Source organism: Thamnophis elegans, chromosome 8 (assembly GCF_009769535.1).
Source record: "Thamnophis elegans isolate rThaEle1 chromosome 8, rThaEle1.pri, whole genome shotgun sequence".
NCBI classification, from domain to species: domain Eukaryota; kingdom Metazoa; phylum Chordata; class Lepidosauria; order Squamata; family Colubridae; genus Thamnophis; species Thamnophis elegans.
The window spans coordinates 77,701,799-77,715,117 of record NC_045548.1 but is presented as its reverse complement, the minus strand read 5'-3'; the positions used below and the strand labels follow the sequence as shown (position 1 = coordinate 77,715,117).

Below are 13,319 nucleotides of genomic sequence, written 5' to 3'. Positions count from 1 at the left end.
ACTATCCAGATGCTGTCCAGATTCTCCTTTAACACAGCCAATGAAGGGGACCTGATGTGACACCCAGAAAAATACAGCATCCTTCACTTAATCCTCCAAGGAGAAATCGAAGGCAAATGAGGTCCAGGCAGAAGAAGAACATCATGGCTTTCAAAATCTAAGGAACTGGTTTGGTGGAAACTCAGCCGCACTTTTTCAGGCAGCTGTTGATAAAAATAGGATTGCCAACTTCTTCACCAACATCCAATGATGGATATGGAAGAATGAAGAGGAGGAGAAGGAGGAGGAGGAGGAGGAGGAGGAGGAGGAGGAGGAGGAGGAGGAGGAGGAAGAGGAGGAGGAGGAGGAGGAGGAGGAAAAGGAGGAAGAGGAGAAAGGGGAGAAAGAGAAGGAGGAGAAGGAGGAGGAAAAGGAGGAAAAGGAAGAAGAGGAGGAAGAGGAGGAGAAGGAAGGCAGAGGAGGAGAAAGAGAAGGAAGAGGAGAAGGAGAAGGAAGGCACAGGAGAAGAAGGAGAAGGAAGAGGAGGAGGAAGAAGAAGAAGAGGAAGAGGAAGAAGAAGAAGACAGGAGAGGCCACCATGCCTCTAACTCCGGGCCCCCCAACCTTCCTTGCACCAGGAACCTGTTTTCATAAGAAAAATCATGCTTTGCGTTGTCTTGTGGAATTTTTTGTGGGGGGGAGATGGTTTCATGCTTGCAACCTACATCCTGTGCATGTGCAGATGAAACTTTGCTTGCTCACCTGCCACTTGCATGGACCGGTTCCCCACAGGTCATGGTGCCATGGTTGACTTTCTCAAACATCTCTGCTTGCAACCAGACAACAGAAAGTAGGAAGGTGGGTGGGGACTAATTGGAATTTTTTGGGAGCTGGGAGGGAATTGAGGAATTGAAGAGCACCATCTATGGCCTGAGAAAATGTCTACACCTCAAGGTCAAATGGTGGGAAACCTCTGAAAGGCACATACGATTCCCAAAACCAACTGACTACACGCGATAGCAATAGCAGTTAGACTTATATACCACTTCATAGGGCTTTCAGCCCTCTCTAAGCGGTTTACAGAGTCAGCATATCGCCCCCAACAACAATCCGGGTCCTCATTTTACCCACCTCGGAAGGATGGAAGGCTGAGTCAACCCTGAGCCAGTGAGATTTGAACAGCCGAGCTGCAGAACTGCAGTCAGCTGAAGTAGCCTGCAGTGCTGCACTCTAACCACTGCGCCACCTCAGCTCTCTTGATGGGTGGACAATGGCCCAGGAGAAAAAAAGGGGACTTCTACCTAAGCTGCTTTTGGCATGAAAACTTCAGAACTGGTTTTGCATCTTCTTTACCTATGTGGCATTATCAGTAAAGCTATATTCTTGGAAAAAATGATACCCCAGAAGTTTCTTTTGCTACATGTGCCAATAGGACAGTACCAGTCCATGGACCAGGAGTTGGAGACCCCACCTCTAACTCATAGACTTCACCATCGAACTGTCCGTATTGCAAGAAATATTTTACCTAAAGCTCAGGCAGGTTCTACCTTATCCTAACCTCCATATCCTGAACTCCAGAACCAGTCCAGAATGATAAAATAATTGGGGGTCACCCCACAAAAAAGTCTCAAAAATCACCAGCAACTTTTCCAGTCCATCCAGGTGCAGGAACTCCACCGTGACTTTCCGCTAGCTGGTTCTCGAATGTAAATTTTTTCCCCACAACAGCTGGAGTGCTTTTGCACATCACATCTCTCTTGTGCTTCTGTAATTCGTACTCCGCATTCAGAAATCAATCAAATTAATTTTTGAGAAGGAGCTGAGATGGCATGTGTGCAAAATTTTAATAAGTAGTATAATCAAAGGAATAATTTTTCAAGGAAGTACTGCTGAATCTGAAATACATCTTGTCTTCTTGGTTTAGAGCAGGAGGCTCCGAACTTGGCAACTTTTTAAGATTTGTAGACTTCAACTCCCAGAATTCCCCAGCTAGCATGGCTGGTTGAGGAATTCTGGGAGTTGAAGTCCACCAGTCTTTGGGCCAAATTTGGAGAGCCCTGGTTTACAGCAATGTTTGTCAACCTTTGAGACTTAAAGAAATGTGGACTTCAACGCCCAGAACTTTCATCCAAATGTGGTCTTCTGGAAGTTGAAGTCCACAAGTCTTTGTACCAAATGTGGAGAGTCCTGGTCTATAGCAATGTTTGTCAAACTTTGAGGCTGAAACATACAGTATGTGGGCTTCAATGCCCAGAATTTCCATCCAAGTGTGGTCTTCTGGGAGTTGAAGTCCACACTTTTAAATCTTGACATGATTCCTTTATTGGAGATACAATAATCATCTTGTATAAGCCATTTCTTAGTTTGGCCATATCCTACAGAAAAAAGCAACTTCATATTCTGGTGAAAGAGAAGGTCCCTGAGAATGGGCTCCAGCATGACTCTGAAGGCTCGGAAGACTAAACCTCAGGTCTCAATGATTGATCCAAATGGGATCCAGCAAAGCAATGATGCTTAGAAGAGTTAGCCATTAAAGGAAACCAGATCTCCAAAGAACATGGTGGGTGGACACCATCAAAGCTCTGACACCAGCCAGAGCATAGAACAACTCAAAGAAGTAGTGCAAGATCAGAAGATGTGGAGAGACCTGGCCCATGGGATCGCCAAGGGTTGGATATGACTGAAAGGATCACATATACATCATCATCACCATCATCATATAATCATCATCATCACCATCATCATCATCATCATCACCATCATTACCACCATTATCATCATCACCACCATCATAATCATTATATCATCATCAACACCACCCTCAACATCATCATGATCACTATCGTCATTGTTATCATCATCACCACAATAATAATAATAATAATAATAATAATCATCATCATCATCATCATCATCATCATCATCATCATATCATCACCACCACCATCATCATCAACACTACCACCACCACTATCATCATCTCATAGTCACCATTGTCTCATCATCATCATATCATCATCATCGTCACCACCACCACCACTACCACCATCATCATCTCATCATCTCTATCATCATTATATCATCACCATCATCACCATCATTATTATATCATCATTATCATCATCATCTCATCATCACCATCATCTCATCATAATCATATCATCATCATCGTCACCACCACCACCACTACCATCACCATCATCACCATCATCATCTCATCATCACCACCACCACCATTACCACCACCATCACCATCATCATCATTATATCATCATCATCACCATCATCTCCTCCTCCTCCTCCTCATCATCATCACCACCACCACCACCACCACCATCATCATTATATCATCATCATCACCACCACCACCACCACCATCACCACCACCACTATCATCACCATCATTATCATATCATCATCATCACCATCACCACCACCATCACCACCATCATCACCATCATCATTATATCACCATCATCACCATCATCACCATCATCACTGTCACCATCATCATCTCATCACCACCACCACCACCATCATATCACCACCACCATCATCATCATCATCATCATCATCATCATCATCATCATCATCTCATCAGCAGCATCCACTTACCTGGACATCTCCGTTCATTGCATTGCTTGAACTCCTCCTTGGGACCTTGACACGGTTCTCCTCCGAAGAATGGGCCATAGCACACGCGGTCTCGTCTCTGGGCTCCCCCTCCGCAGGTGGCAGTGCAGCTTCCCCAAGGACCCCACACCTGCCATTTCCCATCCACTGCAGCAGAAGGACAAAAATGAAGGCCAGAAGCCTGTTGTGAACATTCCTGCGGAAAAGGAGGGCAGAAGGAACCCCTGGCCTGCAACGCAATGCATACAAGTCACAGTGGGCTTCAAGTCCATCTCAAACGTGCAAAAGGCAACTGGGCTTTCTCGGTTTTTCTCCTTTGAAAACGTTTTGCTTCTCATTCAAGGAGCTTCTCGGTTCTGCAGTCATGAGAAGTGAAAGGTTTTCAAAGGAGGAAAACTGAGGAAGTCCAGTTGCCCTTTGGGGGGAAAAAATCACAAACAAGACCTCTGTGATCGCGAATCTCCATAAATGCTTAAATTCAATAGTGGTGGTCCTCAATTTACGACAGTTCATTCAGTGACCCTTCAAACGGTTACAAGAGCACTGAAACAGTGACCTGATTGTTTTTCACCTTTAGAACTATTGCAGACAGCTGGTCATTTGCATCCTTTCAGAGGGTCGTTGAGGCCACTTGGAGATTTATCTGAGTCCTCAGGGTCACCTGAGTGGTGCAAATGGATGTGGAGCCTTCTTGGAACTGTGGAAAGGATCTGTGTTGTTGACCGGAGATAAATGATGTTGAATCCCTCTGTGGAGGGATGGCTGTTCAATTTTGACTAAGGCGATTTTGCACCACTCAGGTGACTCCGAGGACACAGATAAACCTCCAAGTGGCCTCAATGACTCTCTGAAAGGAAGCAAATGACCAGTTTTGTCTGCAATAGCAATAGCAATAGCAGTAGACTTATATACCGCTTCATAGGCCTTTCAGCCCTCTCTAAGCGGTTTACAGAGAGTCAGCATATTGCCCCCAACAATCTGGGTCCTCATTTTACCCACCTCGGAAGGATGGAAGGCTGAGTCAACCCTGAGCCGGTGAGATTTGAACCGCTGACCTGCTGATCTAGCAGTAGCCTGCAGTGCTGCATTTAACCACTGCGCCACCTTGGCTGCAGGAGTATAAGTCCTTCCATTCCCCATCATTTCATCAGAGCTGAAGAAGCTTCTTGGATGAGAAGTGAAACGCCTTCAAAGAAAAAACCTAATCTAATTTAACTGCCTCTTGGGAAAAAAAACACCAGTGGGATCTTTGTTTATTAAATATATCTTTCGCCCATCTTGTAGCTCGAGGTGGTTCCATCTGGGGAAAAAGTTTGGACCAAAGTTTAGAAACCTTAGAACACTTCTTCCAAGAAGTGTGGGATTTCTTTCTTTTAGAGAAGATATATTATGAGAAAGGCAGCGATGTGTCTTCTATAAAGTAGTTTTCCCAAATGCCAAAATATAGTATCATTAATATGGTTTTTAAAGGGATACAGGGGCTCAGTGGCTAAGACGCTGAGCTTGTCGATCAGAAAGGTCGGCAGTTCGGCGGTTCAAATCCCTAGCGCCGCGTAACCGAGTGAGCTCCTGTGACTTGTCCCAGCTTCTGCCAACCTAGCAGTTCGAAAGCACGTAAAAAATGCAAGTAGAAAAATAGGAACCACCTTTGGTGGGAAGGTAACAATGTTCCGTGGGCCTTTGGCATTTAGTCATGCTGGCCACATGACCACGGAGATGTCTTCGGACAGCGCTGGCTCTTCAGCTTTGAAACAGAGATGAGCATCGCCCCCTAGAGTCAGGAACAGCTAGCACATATGTGTGAGGGGAACCTTTGCCTTTAATATGGTTTAGACACCAGGTGGCACTAGACTTGGTAGTATCTGAGTGAGATGAAGACTGGAGATCAGTTTGCGTTTGAAAGACACAACAAACCAACATCAATGTTGATTTCCTGATCATTGAGTCCTCCAATTCTTCCTGGTCATTATAGCCATCTTTCAATGTTTAACAAGAGCAGAAGGTGAACTGGCCTCAATGAGAAAGTGTACCTAAGTCTAATATGGGTAGTTTAAATTTACAATTGAACCCAGAGTTATGGCCATGAGGCATGGCGGTCATAAGTCTAGGCATCATGGCATTGAGCCTGTTTTGTTTTCCTTTTTTGACATTTTTCTGGCAGTTGTTGAGCGAATGCTGTGATGATTAAGCGAATCCATTTCACTCAATGGGATTTTTCTTTTTCCTGGAAACGGGAAGTAAACACCAGAAACGGGGGGGGGGGGGAATGGCAAAAAGTGACCATGGGATGCTACAATCGGTTGTAAAGGTGAGCAGGGTGTCAAATGCCCCAAGTGCTGTGACAGGTGTGTGTGTGTGTGAGAGAGAGAGGGGGTGAGGTAGTCATAACTTTGAAATGGGTCATAAGTAAACTTCAAACTTCAAATGGTCGTAAAGCGAACAGTCATATGTGGAGAACTATCTACATGATAGGAATAGTGTCACATTTTGTGTAATCTCCATTACACAGACAATATCTCTCTCTTTCTTTCCATCCCTCTCTCTCTCTCTCTCTCTCTCTCTCACACACACACATCTGTCTATCTATCTAATCTCTCTTCCTATCTCTCTATGTATCTCTTTATTTTGCTTTCTCTCTTTCTTTCTATATCTATCTCTGTATCTCCATTTCCATCTCTGTCTATTTGTCTGTCTGTGTCTTTGTTTCTGTCTATCTGTGTGTATATATATGTATATATACACACACAATGTCTATCTCTATCTATTTGTATCTCTCTCTGTTTCTCTGTCTGCCTGCCTGTATCTATTTCTGTATCTCTGTCTATCTATCTCTCCTTCTCCCTTTCTATTTGTATCTATCTCTCTATCTATTTTTATATCTATCTATCTATCTATCTATCTATCTATCTATCTATCTATTTGTATCTATCTATTTCTCTCTCTCTCTCTCTCTCTATCTATCTATCTATCTATTTGTATCTATCTCTCTATCTATTTTTATCTATCTATCTATCTGTCTGTCTGTCTGTCTGTCTGTATCTATTTCTGTATCTCTCTTTCTCTCTCTCTTTCTATCTCTATCTTTGTATCTGTCTGTCTGTCTGTCTGTCTCTATACACCCATCCATCCATCCATCCATCCATCCATCTATTTCTCTCTCTCTGTCTCTCTCGCTATTTCTATTTCTATCTATTTGTGTCTGTCTGTCTGTCTGTCTGCCTGCCTGCCTGCCCCCGCCCGTCCGTCCGTCTATCTATCTATCTATCTATCTATCTATCTATCTATCTATCTATCTAATTTATCTTTTTCTTTCTCTCTATCATCTGTCTGTCTGTCCATCCATCCACCCATCCATCCATCCATCTATCATCTGTCAGTCTGTCTCTCTCTCTATTCATCCATCCATCCATCAGTCCATCCATCCATCACCATCTCTCTCTCCCTCCCCCCTGTCTCAATCCCTCAATCTATCAAATGCGTTGCCCACCCATCAGGCCAAACCAACCTTCCCTTCCGCCCCTGGTCTCCAGAGATCTGGAGATGGGAGGGCTTCCCCATGCAACCCACCTGGACACTGTCGAAGGAAGCAGTCTCGGGATTCGACCCAGGGCCCCTGGCACTCCGCCCCTCCGTACGAAGGCCCGTTGCACTCCCGTGTCCTCTGCTGGGTGCCATTGGAGCAGGAGGTGGAACAGGCGCTCCAGCTGGACCAGGCATTCCAGTTGCCGTCCACTGAGTGGCCCAAAGGAAGGAAAGAGAGCAGGCAGAGTGTGAAAACCGCTTTTGCACAGGAGAGGGGGGGGGGAGAGAAACAGTCAATGGTATTTATGCCACATTCATAAATGTTCGGTTGTTTCATGTTTAATGAAGGAGGAGGAGCAGGAGGAGGAGCAGGAGGAGGAGAAGAAAGGAGAAGGAGGAGGAGAAGGAGGAAGAGGAGGAGAAGGAAGGAGGAGGAGCAGGAGGAGGAGATGGAAGGAGAAGGGGGAGAAGAATAAAGGAGGAGAAGGAGAAGGAGGAAAAGGAAGGAGAAGGAGTAGAAGGAGAAGGAAGGGAGGAGGAGGAGGAAGGAGGAGGAGGAGAAGGAGGAGGAAGGAGGAGGAGGAGAAGGAGAAGAAGGAGGAGGAGGAGGAGAAGAAGAAGGAGGAGGAGAAGGAGAATGAAGGAGGAGGAGCAGGAGGAGGAGATGGAAGGAGAAGGGGGAGAAGAATAAAGGGGGAGGAGGAGAAGGAGAAGGAGGAAAAGGAAGGAGAAGGAGTAGAAGGAGAAGGAAGGGAGGAGGAGGAGGAAGGAGGAGGAGGAGAAGGAGGAGGAAGGAGGAGGAGAAGGAGAAGAAGGAGGAGGAGGAGGAGAAGAAGAAGGAGGAGGAGAAGGAGAATGAAGGAGGAGGAGCAGGAGGAGGAGATGGAAGGAGAAGGGGGAGAAGAATAAAGGGGGAGGAGGAGAAGGAGAAGGAGGAAAAGGAAGGAGAAGGAGTAGAAGGAGAAGGAAGGGAGGAGGAGGAGGAAGGAGGAGGAGGAGAAGGAGGAGGAAGGAGGAGGAGAAGAAGAAGAAGGAGGAGAAGGAGAATGAAGGAGGAGGAGCAGGAGGAGGAGATGGAAGGAGAAGGGGGAGAAGAATAAAGGGGGAGGAGGAGAAGGAGAAGGAGGAAAAGGAAGGAGAAGGAGTAGAAGGAGAAGGAAGGGAGGAGGAGGAGGAAGGAGGAGGAGGAGAAGGAGGAGGAAGGAGGAGGAGAAGAAGAAGAAGGAGGAGAAGGAGAATGAAGGAGGAGGAGCAGGAGGAGGAGATGGAAGGAGAAGGGGGAGAAGAATAAAGGGGGAGGAGGAGAAGGAGAAGGAGGAAAAGGAAGGAGAAGGAGTAGAAGGAGAAGGAAGGGAGGAGGAGGAGGAAGGAGGAGGAGGAGAAGGAGGAGGAAGGAGGAGGAGGAGAAGGAGGAGGAAGGAGGAGGAGGAGAAGAAGAAGGAGGAGGAGAAGGAGAATGAAGGAGGAGGAGCAGGAGGAGGAGATGGAAGGAGAAGGGGGAGAAGAATAAAGGGGGAGGAGGAGAAGGAGAAGGAGGAAAAGGAAGGAGAAGGAGTAGAAGGAGAAGGAAGGGAGGAGGAGGAGGAAGGAGGAGGAGAAGGAGGAGGAAGGAGGAGGAGGAGAAGAAGAAGGAGGAGAAGGAGAATGAAGGAGGAGGAGCAGGAGGAGGAGAAGGAAGGAGAAGGGGGAGAAGAATAAAGGGGGAGGAGGAGAAGGAGAAGGAGGAAAAGGAAGGAGAAGGAGTAGAAGGAGAAGGAAGGGAGGAGGAGGAGGAAGGAGGAGGAGGAGAAGGAGGAGGAAGGAGGAGGAGGAGAAGGAGGAGGAAGGAGGAGGAGGAGGAGAAGAAGAAGGAGGAGGAGAAGGAGAATGAAGGAGGAGGAGCAGGAGGAGGAGATGGAAGGAGAAGGGGGAGAAGAATAAAGGGGGAGGAGGAGAAGGAGAAGGAGGAAAGGAAGGAGAAGGAGTAGAAGGAGAAGGAAGGGAGGAGGAGGAGGAAGGAGGAGGAGGAGAAGGAGGAGGAAGGAGGAGGAGGAGGAGAAGAAGAAGGAGGAGAAGGAGAATGAAGGAGGAGGAGCAGGAGGAGGAGAAGGAAGGAGAAGGGGGAGAAGAATAAAGGGGGAGGAGGAGAAGGAGAAGGAGGAAAAGGAAGGAGAAGGAGTAGAAGGAGAAGGAAGGGAGGAGGAGGAGGAAGGAGGAGAAGGAGAAGAAGGAGGAGGAGGAGGAGAAGAAGAAGGAGGAGGAGAAGGAGAAGGAAGGAGGAGGAGCAGGAGGAGGAGATGGAAGGAGAAGGGGGAGAAGAATAAAGGGGGAGGAGGAGAAGGCGAAGGAGGAAAAGGAAGGAGAAGGAGTAGAAGGAGAAGGAAGGGAGGAGGAGGAGGAAGGAGGAGGAGGAGAAGGAGAAGAAGGAGGAGGAGGAGAAGGAGAAGAAGGAGGAGGAGGAGGAGAAGAAGAAGGAGGAGGAGAAGGAGAATGAAGGAGGAGGAGCAGGAGGAGGAGAAGGAAGGAGAAGGGGGAGAAGAATAAAGGGGGAGGAGGAGAAGGAGAAGGAGGAAAAGGAAGGAGAAGGAGTAGAAGGAGAAGGAAGGGAGGAGGAGGAGGAAGGAGGAGGAGGAGAAGGAGGAGGAAGGAGGAGGAGAAGAAGAAGAAGGAGGAGAAGGAGAAGAAGGAGGAGGAGCAGGAGGAGGAGATGGAAGGAGAAGGGGGAGAAGAATAAAGGGGGAGGAGGAGAAGGAGAAGGAGGAAAAGGAAGGAGAAGGAGGAGGAGAAGGAGAAGGAAGGGAGGAGGAGGAGGAAGGAGGAGGAGGAGAAGGAGAAGAAGGAGGAGGAGGAGAAGGAGAAGAAGGAGGAGGAGGAGGAGAAGAAGAAGGAGGAGGAGAAGGAGAAGGAAGGAGGAGGAGCAGGAGGAGGAGATGGAAGGAGAAGGGGGAGAAGAATAAAGGGGGAGGAGGAGAAGGAGAAGGAGGAAAAGGAAGGAGAAGGAGTAGAAGGAGAAGGAAGGGAGGAGGAGGAGGAAGGAGGAGGAGGAGAAGGAGAAGAAGGAGGAGGAGGAGAAGGAGAAGAAGGAGGAGGAGGAGGAGGAGAAGAAGGAGGAGGAGAAGGAGAATGAAGGAGGAGGAGCAGGAGGAGGAGAAGGAAGGAGAAGGGGGAGAAGAATAAAGGGGGAGGAGGAGAAGGAGAAGGAGGAAAAGGAAGGAGAAGGACGAGGAGAAGGAAGGAGGAGGAAGGAGGAGAAGGAGAAGAAGGAGGAGGAGGAGAAGAAGAAGGAGTAGAAGGAGAAGGAAGGGAGGAGGAGCAGGAGGAGGAGATGGAAGGAGAAGGGGGAGAAGAATAAAGGGGGAGGAGGAGAAGGAGAAGGAGGAAAAGGAAGGAGAAGGAGTAGAAGGAGAAGGAAGGGAGGAGGAGGAGGAAGGAGGAGGAGGAGAAGGAGAAGAAGGAGGAGGAGGAGAAGGAGAAGAAGGAGGAGGAGGAGGAGAAGAAGAAGGAGGAGGAGAAGGAGAATGAAGGAGGAGGAGCAGGAGGAGGAGATGGAAGGAGAAGGGGGAGAAGAATAAAGGGGGAGGAGGAGAAGGAGAAGGAGGAAAAGGAAGGAGAAGGAGTAGAAGGAGAAGGAAGGGAGGAGGAGGAGGAAGGAGGAGAAGGAGAAGAAGGAGGAGGAGGAGGAGAAGAAGAAGGAGGAGAAGGAGAAGGAAGGAGGAGGAGCAGGAGGAGGAGATGGAAGGAGAAGGGGGAGAAGAATAAAGGGGGAGGAGGAGAAGGAGAAGGAGGAAAAGGAAGGAGAAGGAGAAGGAGGAAAAGGAAGGAGAAGGAGTAGAAGGAGAAGGAAGGGAGGAGGAGGAGGAAGGAGGAGAAGGAGAAGAAGGAGGAGGAGGAGGAGAAGAAGAAGGAGGAGGAGAAGGAGAAGGAAGGAGGAGGAGCAGGAGGAGGAGATGGAAGGAGAAGGGGGAGAAGAATAAAGGGGGAGGAGGAGAAGGAGAAGGAGGAAAAGGAAGGAGAAGGAGTAGAAGGAGAAGGAAGGGAGGAGGAGGAGGAAGGAGGAGGAGGAGAAGGAGAAGAAGGAGGAGGAGGAGAAGGAGAAGAAGGAGGAGGAGGAGGAGAAGAAGAAGGAGGAGGAGAAGGAGAATGAAGGAGGAGGAGCAGGAGGAGGAGAAGGAAGGAGAAGGGGGAGAAGAATAAAGGGGGAGGAGGAGAAGGAGAAGGAGGAAAAGGAAGGAGAAGGAGTAGAAGGAGAAGGAAGGGAGGAGGAGGAGGAAGGAGGAGGAGGAGAAGGAGGAGGAAGGAGGAGGAGAAGAAGAAGAAGGAGGAGAAGGAGAATGAAGGAGGAGGAGCAGGAGGAGGAGATGGAAGGAGAAGGGGGAGAAGAATAAAGGGGGAGGAGGAGAAGGAGAAGGAGGAAAAGGAAGGAGAAGGAGTAGAAGGAGAAGGAAGGGAGGAGGAGGAGGAAGGAGGAGGAGGAGAAGGAGGAGGAAGGAGGAGGAGGAGAAGGAGAAGAAGGAGGAGGAGGAGGAGAAGAAGAAGGAGGAGGAGAAGGAGAATGAAGGAGGAGGAGCAGGAGGAGGAGAAGGAAGGAGAAGGGGGAGAAGAATAAAGGGGGAGGAAGAGAAGGAGAAGGAGGAAAAGGAAGGAGAAGGACGAGGAGAGAAGGAGGAGGAGGAGAGAAGGAGGAAGGAGGAGAAGGAGACAAGGAGGAAGAGGAGGAGGAGGAGGAAGAGGAGGAGGAGGAGGAGAAGAAGAAGAAGAAGAAGAAGAAGAAGAAGAAGAAGAAGAAGAAGAAGAAGAAGAAGAAGAAGAAGAAGAAGAAGAAGAAGAAGAAGAAGAAGAAGAAGAAGAAGAAGAGGAGCAGCCTTTATTGTCATTATACATCCTGTATACAAGGAACGTGGTTTAGCCTCTACTGCTGCAATCCATAACAGAAAATACTTACAAAAGAGATTTGGAAAAAGTGCAAAGAAGACCAACCCAGATAAACGCCGAGAGCCATGAGGGCGAACTTACGGCGCACGAGCCACAGTTGGCACACAGAGCCTTCTCTGCAGGCATGCCAGCCGTCGCCCTAGCCCAGCGCCATCGAACATGCACGCGCAACTCCCACCAGCCAGCTGGTTTTGGGGTCTCTGCTGTGCCATGCACATCGGTACTCGCATTGCATTTGAGGGGGTTCACAGGCGTACAAGTGCCCCCCACCGCACCCCGTTTAGGGCCTGGAAAGCCTCCTGCACCAACCTGTCAGTCAAAAATGGGCAGGGGGGGCAGGGTGAATGCATGGGAGGGGCACTCGCATTGCATTTTGGGGTTTCGCGCACAGCCTTTGGGCCCTCGCCACCAAAAAGGTTGACCAACCTGGGCCTGGAGACTAAAACAGATGAAGAACGGTGCCAGGATTTGGGTTTGGCCAGTCTAGAGAAAAGAAGGACTCTTGGGGACAGGATAGCAGTATCACAGTATTTGAGGGGCTGCCACAAAGAGGAGGGGATCCATTTATTTTCCAAAGGACCTGAAGGCAGGACAAGAAGGAACGGATGGAAACTAATCAAGGAGGGAGGCAACCTGGAATTAAGGAGAAACTTCCCAACAGTGAAGACAATTAACCAATGGAACAACTTGCCACCAGAAGTCGTGGTTGCAACTCCATCGCTGGAGGCTTTTATTTTATTTTTAATTTTATTTTATTTTATCAATTTCATATATACATGCACAATTATATGATCTCATAACTGTTATTAATAATATGTATTTATAACAATTTTTCCCTACTGTTAACAATATACTTGAAGATTGCTTTCTTAACATCCCATAGATCCATCTTATCTTACAACGGTCCTACTTCTTCTTCCCTCCCTCCCTCTTTCCTTCCCTCATTTCTTCTCTCCTACTCCCCTTCCTTCCTTCCTCCCTCCCTCCTTCCCCTTCCCTCCTTCTCTCCTTCCCTCCTTCCTTCCCTCCTTCCTTCCCTCCTTTCTTTTCTCCTTCTCTCCTTCCTTTCCCCCTTCCTTTCCTCCTTCCTTCCCCCTTCCTTCTCTCCTACATTCCCTCCTTCCTTCCCTCCTTTCTTCTCTCCTTCTCTTCTTCCTTCCCTCCTTCCTTCCCTCCTTTCTTCTCTCCTTCTCTCCTTCCTTCGCTCCTTCCTTCCCTCCTTGCTTCCCTTAAAAGCTGGAGGCTTTTAAGAAGAGACTGCAGCTAGACTGTTG

At 48.2% G+C, this 13,319-nt stretch overlaps 1 protein-coding gene across 1 annotated transcript in view; it reads right to left on the bottom strand.

The window, feature by feature from the left end:
• The window catches only part of ADGRB1 (adhesion G protein-coupled receptor B1), a 132,221-nt gene that overhangs the window by 39,647 nt on the left and 79,255 nt on the right, over nt 1-13,319 (bottom strand). Inside the window, 2 exon segments of the mRNA XM_032222333.1 lie at nt 3,595-3,759; nt 7,180-7,344. Of these exon segments, the coding sequence (XP_032078224.1) occupies nt 3,595-3,759; nt 7,180-7,344 (330 nt within the window).